The following is a 15,000-nucleotide window of genomic DNA, read 5'->3' on the forward strand; positions in this document are numbered from 1 at the left end:
GGTGGTTGTCTAGGAGACCACTCTGACGGGCTGGCACTTGATTGGAGAGACGGGAGGGAGGGTGTGGTCTATCCACAGACACACGCCTCCTTATCTCAGCGTCCGCCACTCGGACGTTGTGACGGATCTCGGCTCCTCCTACTATTGGAGCGCACCCGAACTATACCTGGGAAACAAGGTTAGAGGCACGCAAAAAAAAAGAATTTCCCCTTTTTGTGGGTAAAAATCAAAGAAAAACTGAGACTGTACACTCCCAAATGAGCATGCTTTTTTCGATGTATTGCTGAGCCCTCCTCACTCCAAACATCTTATCTCCAGATTTGAACTGTATGTCTGTCTGACAACCACAATACAGCCTCTACTGAGACGATTAGAGAAGCATGGCAGGTGGAACTTGGTATTGATTTATCTGACATTATATGGGAAAGAAGTCTGTCTGTGGTACAACTCTGCTCAGTTAATAGCAGACACCAGCTGATCCGATTTAAAGTCACTCATCGTCTTCATTACTCCAAGCATAAATTACACAAGATCTTCCCTTCTGTCTCACCACTGTGTGACAGGTGTCAGGTGTCAGAGGGCACGCTAACTCACGCCTTCTGGTTCTGCCCTTCACTAACGGGATTCTGGGTCAAAATATTTGACTGGTACTCTAAGGCATACAAAGTAACCCTGCAGCAGAGGCAGAACTCGCCATCTTTGGCTGCTCGGAGTCCTCTCTGAACACACATCACCTACAAATTAACGTAAGGAAAACAGAGGAGATTGTAGTCGATCCCCGGTCTATAGGTCACCACACCCTGATTGGTATACATGGTCATGACATAAAACAGGTCACCTCCTACAAATATCTAGGAGTCCAGATTGATGGTGAAATGAGCTGGCACCCTCATGTGACAAATCTATGTGCAAGAATACACCAGCGCCTTCATTTTTTACGTAGGCTTAGACTCTTTGGTGTATGCAGAAATATAATGCTAATCTTTTATAGAGCCAGCATAGAGTCCATGTTAAGGTATGGTATCACAAGCTGGTTTGGAAACCTGACGGTAAAGTATAAAACTGAGATTCTTAGATTGGTCAAAATGGCAGGGAAGATTATGGGGATGCCTACACCTCCCATTACTCCCCAGGTCATCTTTGAGCAGTCTACCATTGGGCAGGCTAAGAAAATTGTGTCTGACCCCTCTCATGTACTTCATCCAGAGTATAGGTTACTGCCGTCAGGCAGGAGGTATGGGGTCCATAAGTGGAAATATAATAGGTACAAGTATTCTTTTGTCCCTCTGTCAATTACACTCCTCAATGGACTCCTTGCGGAAGGCAGACAGAGGGGTAGAAGGCTCTGAGGTGGAGTTAAGGTGTCTTATTTATTACGTCGGTGAGTGACGGGATTTACGTGTCACTGTGTGCCACATTGTTAATGTTTGTCGTGCACTGTACTGTGTATGTTTGCTGCTGGTCTGTGTCCAAGACAAATTTCTCCCTTGGGAGACAAAATAAAGTAACCTTGAACCTTGAACTTCCCTACAACTGTGCAGCAATCTCTGACACTGGGCACAACTGTCGCCAAAAGACTAATTTTAAAGGAATGGAAGTCCTCCTTCACCTTCTTTTCAGGTGTGGCTGATAGGCATGATCTCTGTTATACAGATGGAGAGACTGAGGTTCCTGAGAGCCAACTTGCTTAAAAGGTTCTCAAATATCTGGGACCCCTTTTTGGCCTACTTTGACGAGGTTAAGAATGACTAGTGAATGAGGTTAGGGATGATGAGCCTGTTTGTTTGTTTGTCTTGTTTGTTTATTGTTCTGTAAAAATGTGAAGAAAAAAAACTGATTGTCCCGGTTTTTGACCGGTGGAAAGCTAAAAAAAAGTGAGGTGAGCCAGATGGAGCTTTTTCACCTCAAGGACCCCTAAACAGACACAAATTAGACCCATTTGATAAAGTTTTGTCCCAGGGTCCTCATTTGATAAGATTGTTACTCTTAGATGTTTTATTACTGAAAGTATGAAACCCATGACCAAAATAGTCATACATTATGTTATTGTATTACTTGTGGATAGAATTATAGTGAAAATAAATTATTCCCATTGTTGCTAGGGACCCCCAGGAACCCCATCAAGGACCCACCGAGGTTCCCGGACCCCACTTTGAGAACCACTGGTGTAGAGTAGAGTAGAGGAAAGTATAGGTGATACTTTGCAGTACTATGCGGTTAAAATGCGCCATAAGGTGTCATCTAACAAGTTTTATTGACGAGGTCAGGTCACTGCTAACTGACTTCATAGATGAGGAGATATGTAAAAGCTGACATAACACCAGGCCAGGCAAATGTAGCTATATAATTGTTCCCTGATGATCTAAAAACATCTCCCCTGGATGGAGGTGTTGGTCCAGGCAGGTGAGTGTGTGTTACCTGCCTCTCAGCCCGGCTGCTCCTCATAGGGACTATTTAAATTAGCCTTTGCATTTAGATGTTGGCACCACGGGATGTTAGCACTCCAGCTGGCAGAGAGCTGGAGTCCATGTTTCTGAAGCCCAGGACAACAACAGACAGATGCTGATGATGATGCTAGTCTGGTATCATGGTTTGAGGAAGATGTGGCTGGATGTCATTATACCCGGGCGGTGCCCTGCGGGCCTGGCTTGTCTTCTCTATTCTCTGTCTGAGCCTCTGTCTCTCCACCCCTCTAACCATCGCTCCATCCCTGCTGCTCCTCCTTGCTCTGCTCCTCTAGGTCTCTCTCTCCCTCTCTCCCTCCCTCCCCCTCTCTCCCTCCCACTCCCTCTGTTTCTCCCTCCCTCTCCCTCCCTCCCACTCCCACTGTTTCTCCCTCCCTCCTACCCCCTCTGTCTCTCTCCCTCTCTCTCCCTCCATCCCTCTCCCTCTCCAACCCCCCTCTCTCTCCCTCCCACCCCCTCTCCCTCCCACTCTCTCTCCCTCTCTCTCGCCCTCTGTCTCTCAGGGTAAACAGTGTTTCGCCTGTTGAACTCGATAATCAACTGTTTTTCTGTGTGTGCGCTCTCTCTCTCTCTCTCTCTCTCTCTCTCTCACACACACACACACACACACACACACACACACACACACACACACACACACACACACACACACACACACACACACTCATTCAGACACACTCCCAGGCCTATATAAGTCAGATAATGATGTGTTTTGGAGGCATTAGGGACAGCAGAGCAGAACCAAATGCCTCGAAACACGGGAAACAAACAAATTACCACTGTGTGTATGTGTGTGCACGCACGCGTACGTGCGTGCGTGCCTGTGTGTGTGTGTGTGTGCCTGTGTGTGTGTGTGTGTGTGTGTGTGTGTATGTGTGTGCATGCGCATGCGCACATGTGTGTGGGTGTGTGTGTATGTGTGAGCGCCAGGAGCAACATGCGGGTGTGAAGAGATTCTTTGCTTCAATCTCTGATCATGTTATGTGACTTGACTACCTGACTCTTTCACTTTCACACGTGCGCACAGCACAGCACACACACACACACACACACACACACACACACACACACACACACACACACACACACACACACACACACACACACACACACACACACAAGCAAGCCATGTTTCCATCAATGTGTTTTGATGTGCATTTGAAGTCCATTAGAAAAGGTTGATGGCTACATTCGAAAAAAACTTCCTCAATTTCACAAAAAAGTTTGTTCCGCTCGCTTGTGGTGGTTTTTGCCTTTTTCTAAACACAGTTAATGTGCAAAATAAGTTCTGATCGGGGGTGAAAGTGGATTGAAGTTCTTGCCGGTACTACTAGCCCAACCTTCATCACGTCATTGTTCTCGTCCCACCCCAGCTTCATGCGTCCCTGACTCCCTGAACACACGCATCATTTTTGAACACCTGTATGGTGTAGAAATTAGAAACACGTGACATCATGTAGTCTATAGCAAAGGATTTATTTAAATGGTGCAAGTTACTACTTAATTAACCAGTTATATTAAAATAGTTATGTATAGTGTGGCACACTTGTGCTTGTGCTTTAAGTAAAACAGTTGTCCAATAGTAAAGTAAGGCCGAAAATTAATTGTGCAAAGGACAAATGATATGAAAATTTATAAGCAAGAATATGAAAATGGATTTAAAAAAGACACATTGTAAATTTCATTTTGCAAATCATCAGCATTAATTCATAATTTTCATTTGTCAATTTAATTAACAGTTGTATTATTAAATGGCTCATTTAGAAGCATTTTTATTAATAGGCTTATACATCGTTTTATCAAACGGCTCATTTAAAAGCATTCTTTTCTTCTGGAACCCATCTGGAAGGTGAATATGTACAGTAACCAAAGTAAATTACTGCTTGGCTGACTGCATGAAGGCACACAAAGGGTAAGTCCACTTTAGGCTTCTCACTGCACACTGCACATGCGGTCAATTAACATGTGCTCCCAATGCGCTGCCGCATGCAATGTTGTCCATGGATCTGACATCATGCTGGGAACGGGACAGGCTTTTGTAGAAGTTAGAAGCAATTTATAAGAAAACTAACTGTTGTTTATGTTGACATAATGTCAGCAGATGTGTTTCCTTGTTGGAAATGCCATCGTGGCGACTTCTGTGGGTTTTGATTGACGGGCAGCTGCTGTGTCACTCTGTCCCCTCTTCCCGGTACTGTGTACCGGCACCAAATATTTTAATGGCACTGTGTACCGCCCAGTACTCACGCATTTCACCCATGGTTCTGATGTAGCAAACGAGTCATAAGCTGGAGACATAATTATTACTGTGACTTCTTCTAGGAGAAGTAACCATTGGAAATCACTCTCCATCTAGGATCTTGTGTCACCCCCCACACAGCCTACTCATTTGCTTAACAGCCATTTTGTGGAGATACATTTGATTCAAATGTTAAGATTGACGACTTTTCAAAAGTTCGCTTAGAATTTGTGCAAAATCTGAATGGAAACATGGCTACATGCACACAGACACACAGACGCGCACGCACACACACACACACACACACACACACACACACACACACACACACACACACACACACACACACACACACACACACACACACACACACACACACACACACAGTAGTCTATCATTTTAACCATGGCATTGGAAGTGACCAGTGAGTATATTATACAGTGTGTGTGTGTGTGTGTGTGTGTGTGTGTGTGTGTGTGACACAAAATCCTCCATTCTCTCGCATCATTTCCTATCATCAGCAGTGAGGATGCTCATTGGCCTGTTAGCACGGTTCATGGATGCTCATTGGTCCAGAAGCGTTCCGCTGATGTTCATTGGGCAGTTCATCGTAGGTCCAATGACTGCTCATTGGCAAGGAGAGCCATCAAATCACGCTCTGTTAAAATAATGTTTTTACACTTTGCTTTGTTTGGCACTGAAAGGAGGGATGAGAGAGAGAGGAAGCGAGAGGGAGAGAGAGGAAGCGAGAGGGAGAGAGAGAAAGAGAGAGAGAGAGAGAGAGAGAGAGAGAGCGCAAGCAAGCTCAAAAACACATTGAAACCATAGAAAAGAGGGGCCCAAATTCTTTCCTATGAAGGGCCAAAATCTGGATGGAGGGCCGTGGGCCAAAAATAAATGTTGACGTTATGGGAAATTACATGACATTAAAATGTATTTTATTCTATAGACAATTTACATTCTAAATCTAAAATAACATTTCAAAATAATAAAACTGTTAGCTATTAGAACTTTTATTAAAACTTTTATTAGTTAGATTTAGAGTTGATTGGAAAAAAAGCTTAAAACATTTTCAAAGGGGAAAAGGGAAAGACACCTTTCTAACAGAAAGTGCATGCAACTCAAGTTGCATAACCCTAACCCTACCCATAGAATCCATTCTCATTCAGTCTTGAGGTGAGAGGTCAAGGGACCTCTTTGAAAATGGCCATGCCAGTTTTTTCCCTCGCCAAAATTTTGAGCATTATTTAGCCCCTTTCTTGACATGCTAGGTTGACATGTTTGGTACCAATCGATTTCTTGGGTCTTCCATTTTCATATGGTATAAAGATCATCACGCTAGCTTTAAAAATGAGTCCCTCACAGCCTCCGAAAGACAGTCACATCAGCCACAGATTTTATTTTTTTTCCAAATCCATTCCTCCAGGCAGAGATAGCAAGGCGCTCAGAAAAATGCCCCTACTTCACCTGGGCTACAGAGGGCGACACCTGGCTGTTTCTGATGAATGAAATCTGTCTTCATAGTGCAGCTCTAAACTATGTGCTGACCAAAATGTCCCCCTTTACTCTGAGAGGAATATCAGCCGCTACCAAGCTGCTGAGCTGTGCCTTATCAGACAGAATAATGTAGTGTGCGTGTGTGTGTGTGTGTGTGTGTGTGTGTGTGTGTGTGTGTGTGTGTGTGTGTGTGTGCGTGTGTGTGTATACTGTATGTGTGTGTGGAGGAGTTGTTTATAGTGCCTTTTCTAATCTAGTCTCCATTGCTCGAGATGGACCTCCCCCCATCCCATCTCCTCTCCCCCTCCTCTCTGCGCTCCTCTTTGCATGTACACTGCACACAGATCTATCATTCTGATAGGCTATACGGCAGCTAAGCAGCAACAGCATATGAAAAAGTAGCAAGGGAGCGAGAGTGGATGTTAAGGACTTGCTGTAACAATGCCTTTACATTGATCTGAGCAGGTTTGTTCCATTTCTCGATGGCCAAAACAACATTGAGCATCACAGTTCATCGCTAATGTGTTTGTGTTGCTGTAAACAACATTGAGCATCACAGTTCATCACTAATGTGTTTGTGTTGCTGTAAACAACATTGAGCATCACAGTTCATCGCTAATGCGTTTGTGTTGCTGTAAACAACATTGAGCATCACAGTTCATCTCTAATGTGTTTGTGTTGCTGTAAACAACATTCAGCATCACAGTTCATCACTAATGTGTTTGTGTTGCTGTAAACAACATTGAGCATCACAGTTCATCACTAATGTGTTTGTGTTGCTCTAAACAACATTGAGCATCACAGTTCATCACTAATGTGTTTGTGTTGCTGTAAACAACATTGAGCATCACAGTTCATCTCTAATGTGTTTGTGTTGCTCTAAACAACATTGAGCATCACAGTTCATCACTAATGTGTTTGTGTTGCTGTAAACAACATTGAGCATCACAGTTCATCACTAATGTGTTTGTGTTGCTGTAAACAACATTGAGCATCACAGTTCATCACTAATGTGTTTGTGTTGCTGTAAACAACATTGAGCATCACAGTTCATCTCTAATGCGTTTGTGTTGCTGTAAACAACATTGAGCATCACAGTTCATCGCTAATGTGTTTGTGTTGCTGTAAACAACATTGAGCATCACAGTTCATCACTAATGTGTTTGTGTTGCTGTAAACAACATTGAGCATCACAGTTAATCTCTAATGTGTTTGTGTTGCTGTAAACAACATTGAGCATCACAGTTCATCACTAATGTGTTTGTGTTGCTGTAAACAACATTGATCATCACAGTTCATCGCTAATGCGTTTGTCTTGCTGTAAACAACATTGAGCATCACAGTTCATCGCTAATGCGTTTGTGTTGCTGTAAACAACATTGAGCATCACAGTTAATCACTAATGTGTTTGTGTTGCTGTAAACAACATTGAGCATCACAGTTCATCACTAATGTGTTTGTGTTGCTGTAAACAACGTTGAGCGTCACAGTTCATCACTAATGTGTTTGTGTTGCTGTAAACAACATTGAGCATCACAGTTAATCTCTAATGTGTTTGTGTTGCTGTAAACAACATTGAGCATCACAGTTAATCACTAATGCGTTTGTGTTGCTGTAAACAACATTGAGCATCACAGTTAATCACTAATGTGTTTGTGTTGCTGTAAACAACATTGAGCATCACAGTTAATCTCTAATGTGTTTGTGTTGCTGTAAACAACATTGAGCATCACAGTTCATCACTAATGTGTTTGTGTTGCTCTAAACAACATTGAGCATCACAGTTCATCACTAATGTGTTTGTGTTGCTGTAAACAACATTGAGCATCACAGTTCATCACTAATGTGTTTGTGTTGCTGTAAACAACATTGAGCATCACAGTTCATCACTAATGTGTTTGTGTTGCTGTAAACAACATTCAGCATCACAGTTCATCTCTAATGTGTTTGTGTTGCTGTAAACAACATTGAGCATCACAGTTCATCTCTAATGTGTTTGTGTTGCTGTAAACAACATTCAGCATCACAGTTCATCTCTAATGTGTTTGTGTTGCTGTAAACAACATTCAGCATCACAGTTCATCTCTAATGTGTTTGTGTTGCTGTAAACAACATTGAGCATCACAGTTCATCACGAATGTGTTTGTGTTGCTGTAAACAACATTCAGCATCACAGTTCATCACTAATGTGTTTGTGTTGCTGTAAACAACATTGAGCATCACAGTTCATCACTAATGTGTTTGTGTTGCTGTAAACAACATTGAGCATCACAGTTCATCACTAATGTGTTTGTGTTGCTGTAAACAACATTCAGCATCACAGTTCATCTCTAATGTGTTTGTGTTGCTGTAAACAACATTGAGCATCACAGTTCATCTCTAATGTGTTTGTGTTGCTGTAAACAACATTCAGCATCACAGTTCATCTCTAATGTGTTTGTGTTGCTGTAAACAACATTCAGCATCACAGTTCATCTCTAATGTGTTTGTGTTGCTGTAAACAACATTGAGCATCACAGTTCATCACTAATGTGTTTGTGTTGCTGTAAACAACATTCAGCATCACAGTTCATCTCTAATGTGTTTGTGTTGCTGTAAACAACATTGAGCATCACAGTTCATCTCTAATGTGTTTGTGTTGCTGTAAACAACATTGAGCATCACAGTTCATCACTAATGTGTTTGTGTTGCTGTAAACAACATTGAGCATCACAGTTCATCTCTAATGTGTTTGTGTTGCTGTAAACAACATTGAGCATCACAGTTCATCACTAATGTGTTTGTGTTGCTGTAAACAACATTCAGCATCACAGTTCATCTCTAATGTGTTTGTGTTGCTGTAAACAACATTGAGCATCACAGTTCATCTCTAATGTGTTTGTGTTGCTGTAAACAACATTCAGCATCACAGTTCATCACTAATGTGTTTGTGTTGCTGTAAACAACATTCAGCATCACAGTTCATCACTAATACAACGTGACAACGTGACAACGTGACAACGTGACGTCAGGTTGTACCAAATCTCCCATTCATTTGAGGGCAAAACAAAAGCAGTGTTCCACCCATAGAGGGCACTTATGCCAGTTATGCTGCTGAAAAATGATACAAATGGTATAATGGCAACAGTTTGGTCTCAAATGTGTAAATTTTGACCATAATTCTTCACACACCACCCCCAAAGTCATATATATTGGTTAAAAGCTGAAAAAAAGTGTTTTGGGGGTTAGTTACACTTTAAGCCTCGCAAGGCAGAGGTCCCGAGTTCGGAGCCGGCCTAACGCTACACTAGCAACGAGCTAGAGTTGTTGTTTCATAGCGACGGATTTGAGAGCGACACCCAGGGAGCGGAAAATAAATGCATTAATGGGCAGAGCCGGTCGGTTGGAGGCAATGGCAGAGCTTGCAGGGAGCGGAAAAGGATTTTCTTCCGCTGCTGACCGCACCTCTTGAGTTCCTGTTGCACCACATTGAAACGGGGCTGCCCCCAGTGGTTAGAGAAAAAAAACTTTTTTTTTTGTTGTTTAACCGATGGGATCCCAGATTGATATAAAAGTAACTGATTGCATTAAATCGCATGCGCCTGAATCAAATCGATATCGTATTGTGGCAGACTTTGTGATATCAGCAAATATCATATTGTTGTTGTTGTTGAATCTATATAATATCGTATCGTGATGAAACTTGTGATTCCCATTGCTAATGAGTATAGTGAAGGCTGAAAGACTTCACTCGGATGAAAAGGCTCATAGGGACATTTTATTCTCCCAGAAAATCAGTCTCCAATGCTACAACCATGCAGTCAATGGAACAGCTCCAGAAAGTGTCTCTAGGGGACATCACAGATTGGCGATGTCATCGATTGAAGTAGCGTTGAATTTCGCCTTATGGAAAACATTTCAGCTAAAGTGTGCACATTTTGGCTTCCCTGCTATTTTGTGACCTGCTTTCGCTTTCCCAACATTATGCACACAGACACACACACACAACACACACACACACACACACACACACACACACACACACACACACAGTCAAACACAGAGGGTCAGTGTAGTCGTATGTTTTTCTACATTCCGCTGTCTGTTGGTCCATCTGGAGCCAATATAACCCCACTGCTAGGAATAACAATACTTTGTTTGTGTGTGTGTGTGTGTGTGTGTGTGTGTGTGTGTGTGTGTGTGTGTGTGTGTGTGTGTGTGTGTGTGTGTGTGTGTGTGCGCGCGTGCGTGCGTGCGTGTGCGCGTGCACATGTAACCGGTAGATAAACAGACGAGTGAAAACTCCCGATACCAAGAGTAAACAACCACAGGCATCAGACAGACGACCCAGGTGGATTTGTGCGTGTGGTTATATTTCTCTGTTTCTGTGGGCATTTGTGTGTGTGTGTGTGTGTGTGTGTGTGTGGGGGTGGGGGGTTAAGAGGAGTTTGTATTCTGAGGTTTTGGTGGCAATCTGGTTTTCATTTCCTGAAAGATGATTTTCTATATCCTCTCTCTCTCTCTCTCTCTCTCTCTCTCTCTCTCTCTCTCTCTCTCTCCTATACTACTATACTGATCTACCTGCTTGCCACTGCCTGCCTAAATGGACATTTGAAATGCAGATTGGAAAACGTGTTTGTGAGAAGCAGCATGTTATGTTGTGCACTCAGAAAAGTGCAAATTTATGTTAGCCATTACTTACCACATTGCTCATTTCCAAAGTAATGTACTCCCCAAGGTGGCAGCTTTTGCTTGGTCGCATTGATGCGAATGTGGAAGTATCAAAACCTGCAATTCCTCGAATGGCCACTTGAGGCTGGCTACAAAAGCCAGTCGTTCCCCACTCACCCCCCCCCCATGTTAAGATTCCCACATCGTCCATGTCTTTTTACAGTCTATGGTCACATGCACGCCGTCCATGTCTTTTTACAGTTTATGGTACTCCCTTCAAACCATTACTGTGGTGCTTTTCTGATAGTTGGTGGTTGCATCTATTTTACTGCCAAAATCAGTAGGAGTCCATTTGTCTGTGTACTCTGATCAGGAGGAGTCAGTTTGTCTGTGTACTCTGATCAGGAGGAGTCAGTTTCTCTGTGTACTCTGATCAGGAGGAGTCAGTTTGTCTGTGTACTCTGATCAGGAGGAGTCAGTTTGTCTGTGTACTCTGATCAGGAGGAGTCAGTTTGTCTGTGTACTCTGATCAGGAGGAGTCAGTTTGTCTGTGTACTCTGATCAGGAGGAGTCAGTTTGTCTGTGTACTCTGATCAGGAGGAGTCAGTTTGTCTGTGTACTCTGATCAGGAGGAGTCAGTTTGTCTGTGTACTCTGATCAGGAGGAATCAGTTTCTCTGTGTGCTCTGATCAGGAGGAATCAGTTTGTCTGTGTACTCTGATCAGGAGGAGTCAGTTTGTCTGTGTACTCTGATCAGGAGGAGTCAGTTTGTCTGTGTACTCTGATCAGGAGGAGTCAGTTTGTCTGTGTACTCTGATCAGGAGGAGTCAGTTTGTCTGTGTACTCTGATCAGGAGGAGTCAGTTTGTCTGTGTGCTCTGATCAGGAGGAATCAGTTTGTCTGTGTACTCTGATCAGGAGGAATCAGTTTGTCTGTGTACTCTGATCAGGAGGAATCAGTTTCTCTGTGTGCTCTGATCAGGAGGAGTCAGTTTGTCTGTGTACTCTGATCAGGAGGAATCAGTTTCTCTGTGTGCTCTGATCAGGAGGAGTCAGTTTCCTCTGATCAGAGAAACCAAAGGGCTGGTGTCAGTTGTTTTTTCTCTTCCTTCCGCTGGATCAAACCAAAGCGAAGCGACGAGAACATTTCCACCCAGAGAAAGAAAACTTTTTCTGTCATTTGTCATCTCGGCTCGGCGTGAGAAGACGACAGTTAATTATGAGCAAAACGAATCAAGGCACGGTGGAAGGATTTAATTTTTGGATAACACCCTCAATTTGATGTTTAGAGGGGATGATAGCAGAAAGGGGGGGGCTGTTTTGTGATTGGTGATCACGCTGAAATTGAAAAAGTTCTCTGTGAAATTATCCATTAGCAGAAAAGTAATAACCTAACTGTAATATGTTACGGAGTAACGCATCAGCAGCCAACATTGCGAGTATGCATGAAAAGTAATTTGATAAAATGTACTTTGTTGATCTATTCATTGGTCTTTTGGTACAGTACAAGTGTATCAATGTATTGCAAGATCTTTCTTTTATTTATTTTTTCTTGTTGGTGTCTTTTTGATTGATTTTACAACCCTTATAAGCTCAGTTTTTTCATGTAGAGGTTACAAAAAGGCTATTGATCCAAGACAAACCAGCACATTTGATCAATTGTCTGAGGACGTCAGGGAATATTAAGGAATTTTACAAATAGGCCACGTTACAGGAATATAAACCAACATGTCTTTCCCAATATATTCTCACATCCTTTGCATCAGGCATCCTCCGCAACCGCTAGAGCAGCTCACGGTGCGCGCTGCGCTTTGCAAGAGACACAGGGAGAGGAATGAAGAACTAAGTCCACTGAGCCGTGTTTTAACCACATTTCTTGACCCATGTGGTCAAACTTTGATTTGTAACTGTTCATTTTTTGTCATTTCAAGTAAATGTGCTGTGTTGAGAGATAAAGCAGCACAGGGCTTAAAACTGAAACACTGTAAAAACTGAAACGCAGTAAAAACAAGTTTGGTGATTGTGTTCATGTGTGTTCATGAGGGAGTTTGAGAGTGAAACTGCAGCACTGCACATAATGGCTTTTCATTGTCACTTTCAATGGGCCGTTTCTCACTTATCACTGTATCAATGTAACAACATGATGATCACTTGGCTGCAGCAATGACCATAAATGCCTCGGTGCCTGCACGGTGCCTGCACGGTGCCTGCACGGTGCCTGCACGGTGCCTGCACGGTGCCTGCACGGTGCCTGCACGGTGCCTGCACGGAGCTCGCGCGCGATCTGCGGAGGGTCTGCCTCGCGGTGCCTCGCTCGACTATATCTCGCCCTTAATATTGACTGATTTCAGGCCTCTCTCCCCTCTCCGCCCCCCCCTCCTCCCCATAGGCCATGGATGAAATCTCACTGTAACTTTGCTCTACTCGTCCTCCCTCCCCCCCCTTCCTCTCTCTCTCTCTCTCTCTCTTGTTCCTATTCTTTGCTTACAGTGATAATCAATCTTGTGCCTCTGTTTGTCCGCTCTGTTGTCACTCTCTCAGACAATAGCGATAAGGCTTCGCACAGAGGATGCAAGCACATGGACGTTATCAACCGTATTTCCCAAGTTTCCCCTCTGGTGTGGGGTCAGGTCAGGTCGGGCCATGTGGTCCTTGATTGGCTGAGAATTTGAAGTCATGAAATCGTGTTTCCGTCCTGCATTCACATTCCCACATTTCCCACTCCCCCTCCGCCCCCTCTCTTTCCATGCTCTTCCCTCCCCCGCCGCCCCTTCCCACGTTCCCCCTGCTCTCCCTCCCCTGCACCCTCCCACCTCTCCTTCTCTGTTCTCTCCTCCTCCCTGTCCTCTCCCCTCTCTCACATTCCCCCTGCACTCCTTCCCCTACACCCCCCCACCTCTCCTTCTCTGCTCTCTCCTCCTCTCTGTCCTCTCGGGGGGGGGGGGGGGGAGGAGGGGGCGGAGAGGTCTGTTCCCTCCCCCGCCTCCTCCTCCCGCGTTCCCCCTGCACCCTCCCACCTCTCCTTCTCTGTTCTCTCCTCCTCTCCCCCTGCACTCCTTCCCCTGCACTCCTCTCTGTCCCCTCTGGGGGGGGGGGGGGGGATGTGGGACGCTCCCCCTGCTTCTCTACCCTGGCTCTCCCTCCCCTGCACCCCCATCTCTCCTTCTCTCCTCCTCCTCCTCCTATCTTCTCCCCACCTCCCCCCTCTCCTCCGTCTATATTGCTCATTCTCTCCCCACCTCCTCCTTCCCCCTGCTCTCTTCTCCCCCACACCTCCCCTCCCTTCCCCTCTCCTGCTCTCTCCTCTTGCTCCTCCCCACCTCCTATACCCTCCCCACCCCATCACTCTCTCACATTCCCCCTGCTATTCTCCCTTCTCCTGCGCTCTCCTCTGCTCTCCCCTCATTCCTATATTTTCTATATTATCAATTGTTCTAATGTTATCTTTATTCTGTATATTCTTGTTACTGTGTGTTAGCTAGAATTAGCTAGACATACTTTCTGTGAAGCCCTCTGAGACATGCTTGTGAATTAGGGCTATATAAATAAACTTGACTTGACTTGACTTGACATTCCACCGTAGTTTGTCAAAGTCATGTGACTTTCAGCCAACAAATACACATGGTGCCTGACAGAAGCTTCACTTTCATGAAGAGTGTCCTGATTGGGGGTTTAACAGCTGGATTATGTATTTTTTCTGACAGCTATTGACCTGCAAGTCTTTTTATTCTGGCCACTAATAGAGTTAATAGCAGGCTTAGCCAGCCCCCATAGGGCCACTACTGTGTGTGTGCGTGTGTGTGTGTGTGTGTGTGTGTGTGTGTGTGTGTGTGTGTGTGTGTGTGTGTGTGTGTGCCTGCGTGCGTGCGTGTGTGTGTGTGCACTCCATCCTAAACATTGACATTGTTTCCTTGTTTCAGCCCATACTTCTCCTCTCCCATACTTCTCCTCTCCTGCTGTTGTATTCTGCCTCTCTGTTCTCTTTCCGCTCTTGTCTTCTTTTTGTTTCCTTTCCTCCTCTCTTCTCTTCTCCTCCTCTTCTCCTCGTCTCTTCTCCTCTCTTCCTCCCATCTCCTCTCCTCCTCCTTCTCTTCTCCTCTCTTCCTCCCATCTCCTCTTCTTCTCTCTTCCTCCCATCTCCTCTTCTCCT

The 15,000-nt window shown here is 44.3% G+C and overlaps 1 protein-coding gene across 1 annotated transcript in view; it reads left to right on the forward strand.

Moving 5' to 3' along the window:
• The window catches only part of lama2 (laminin, alpha 2), a gene marked incomplete at its 5' end in the record, with an annotated part of 265,649 nt that overhangs the window by 99,352 nt on the left and 151,297 nt on the right, over positions 1–15,000 (forward strand). The window contains 1 exon segment of the mRNA XM_083643211.1: positions 14–178. Within this exon segment, the coding sequence (XP_083499337.1) occupies positions 14–178 (165 nt within the window).

Source organism: Poromitra crassiceps (genome assembly GCF_964638095.1).
Source record: "Poromitra crassiceps genome assembly, chromosome: 9".
Classification (NCBI taxonomy): Eukaryota; Metazoa; Chordata; class Actinopteri; order Beryciformes; family Melamphaidae; genus Poromitra; species Poromitra crassiceps.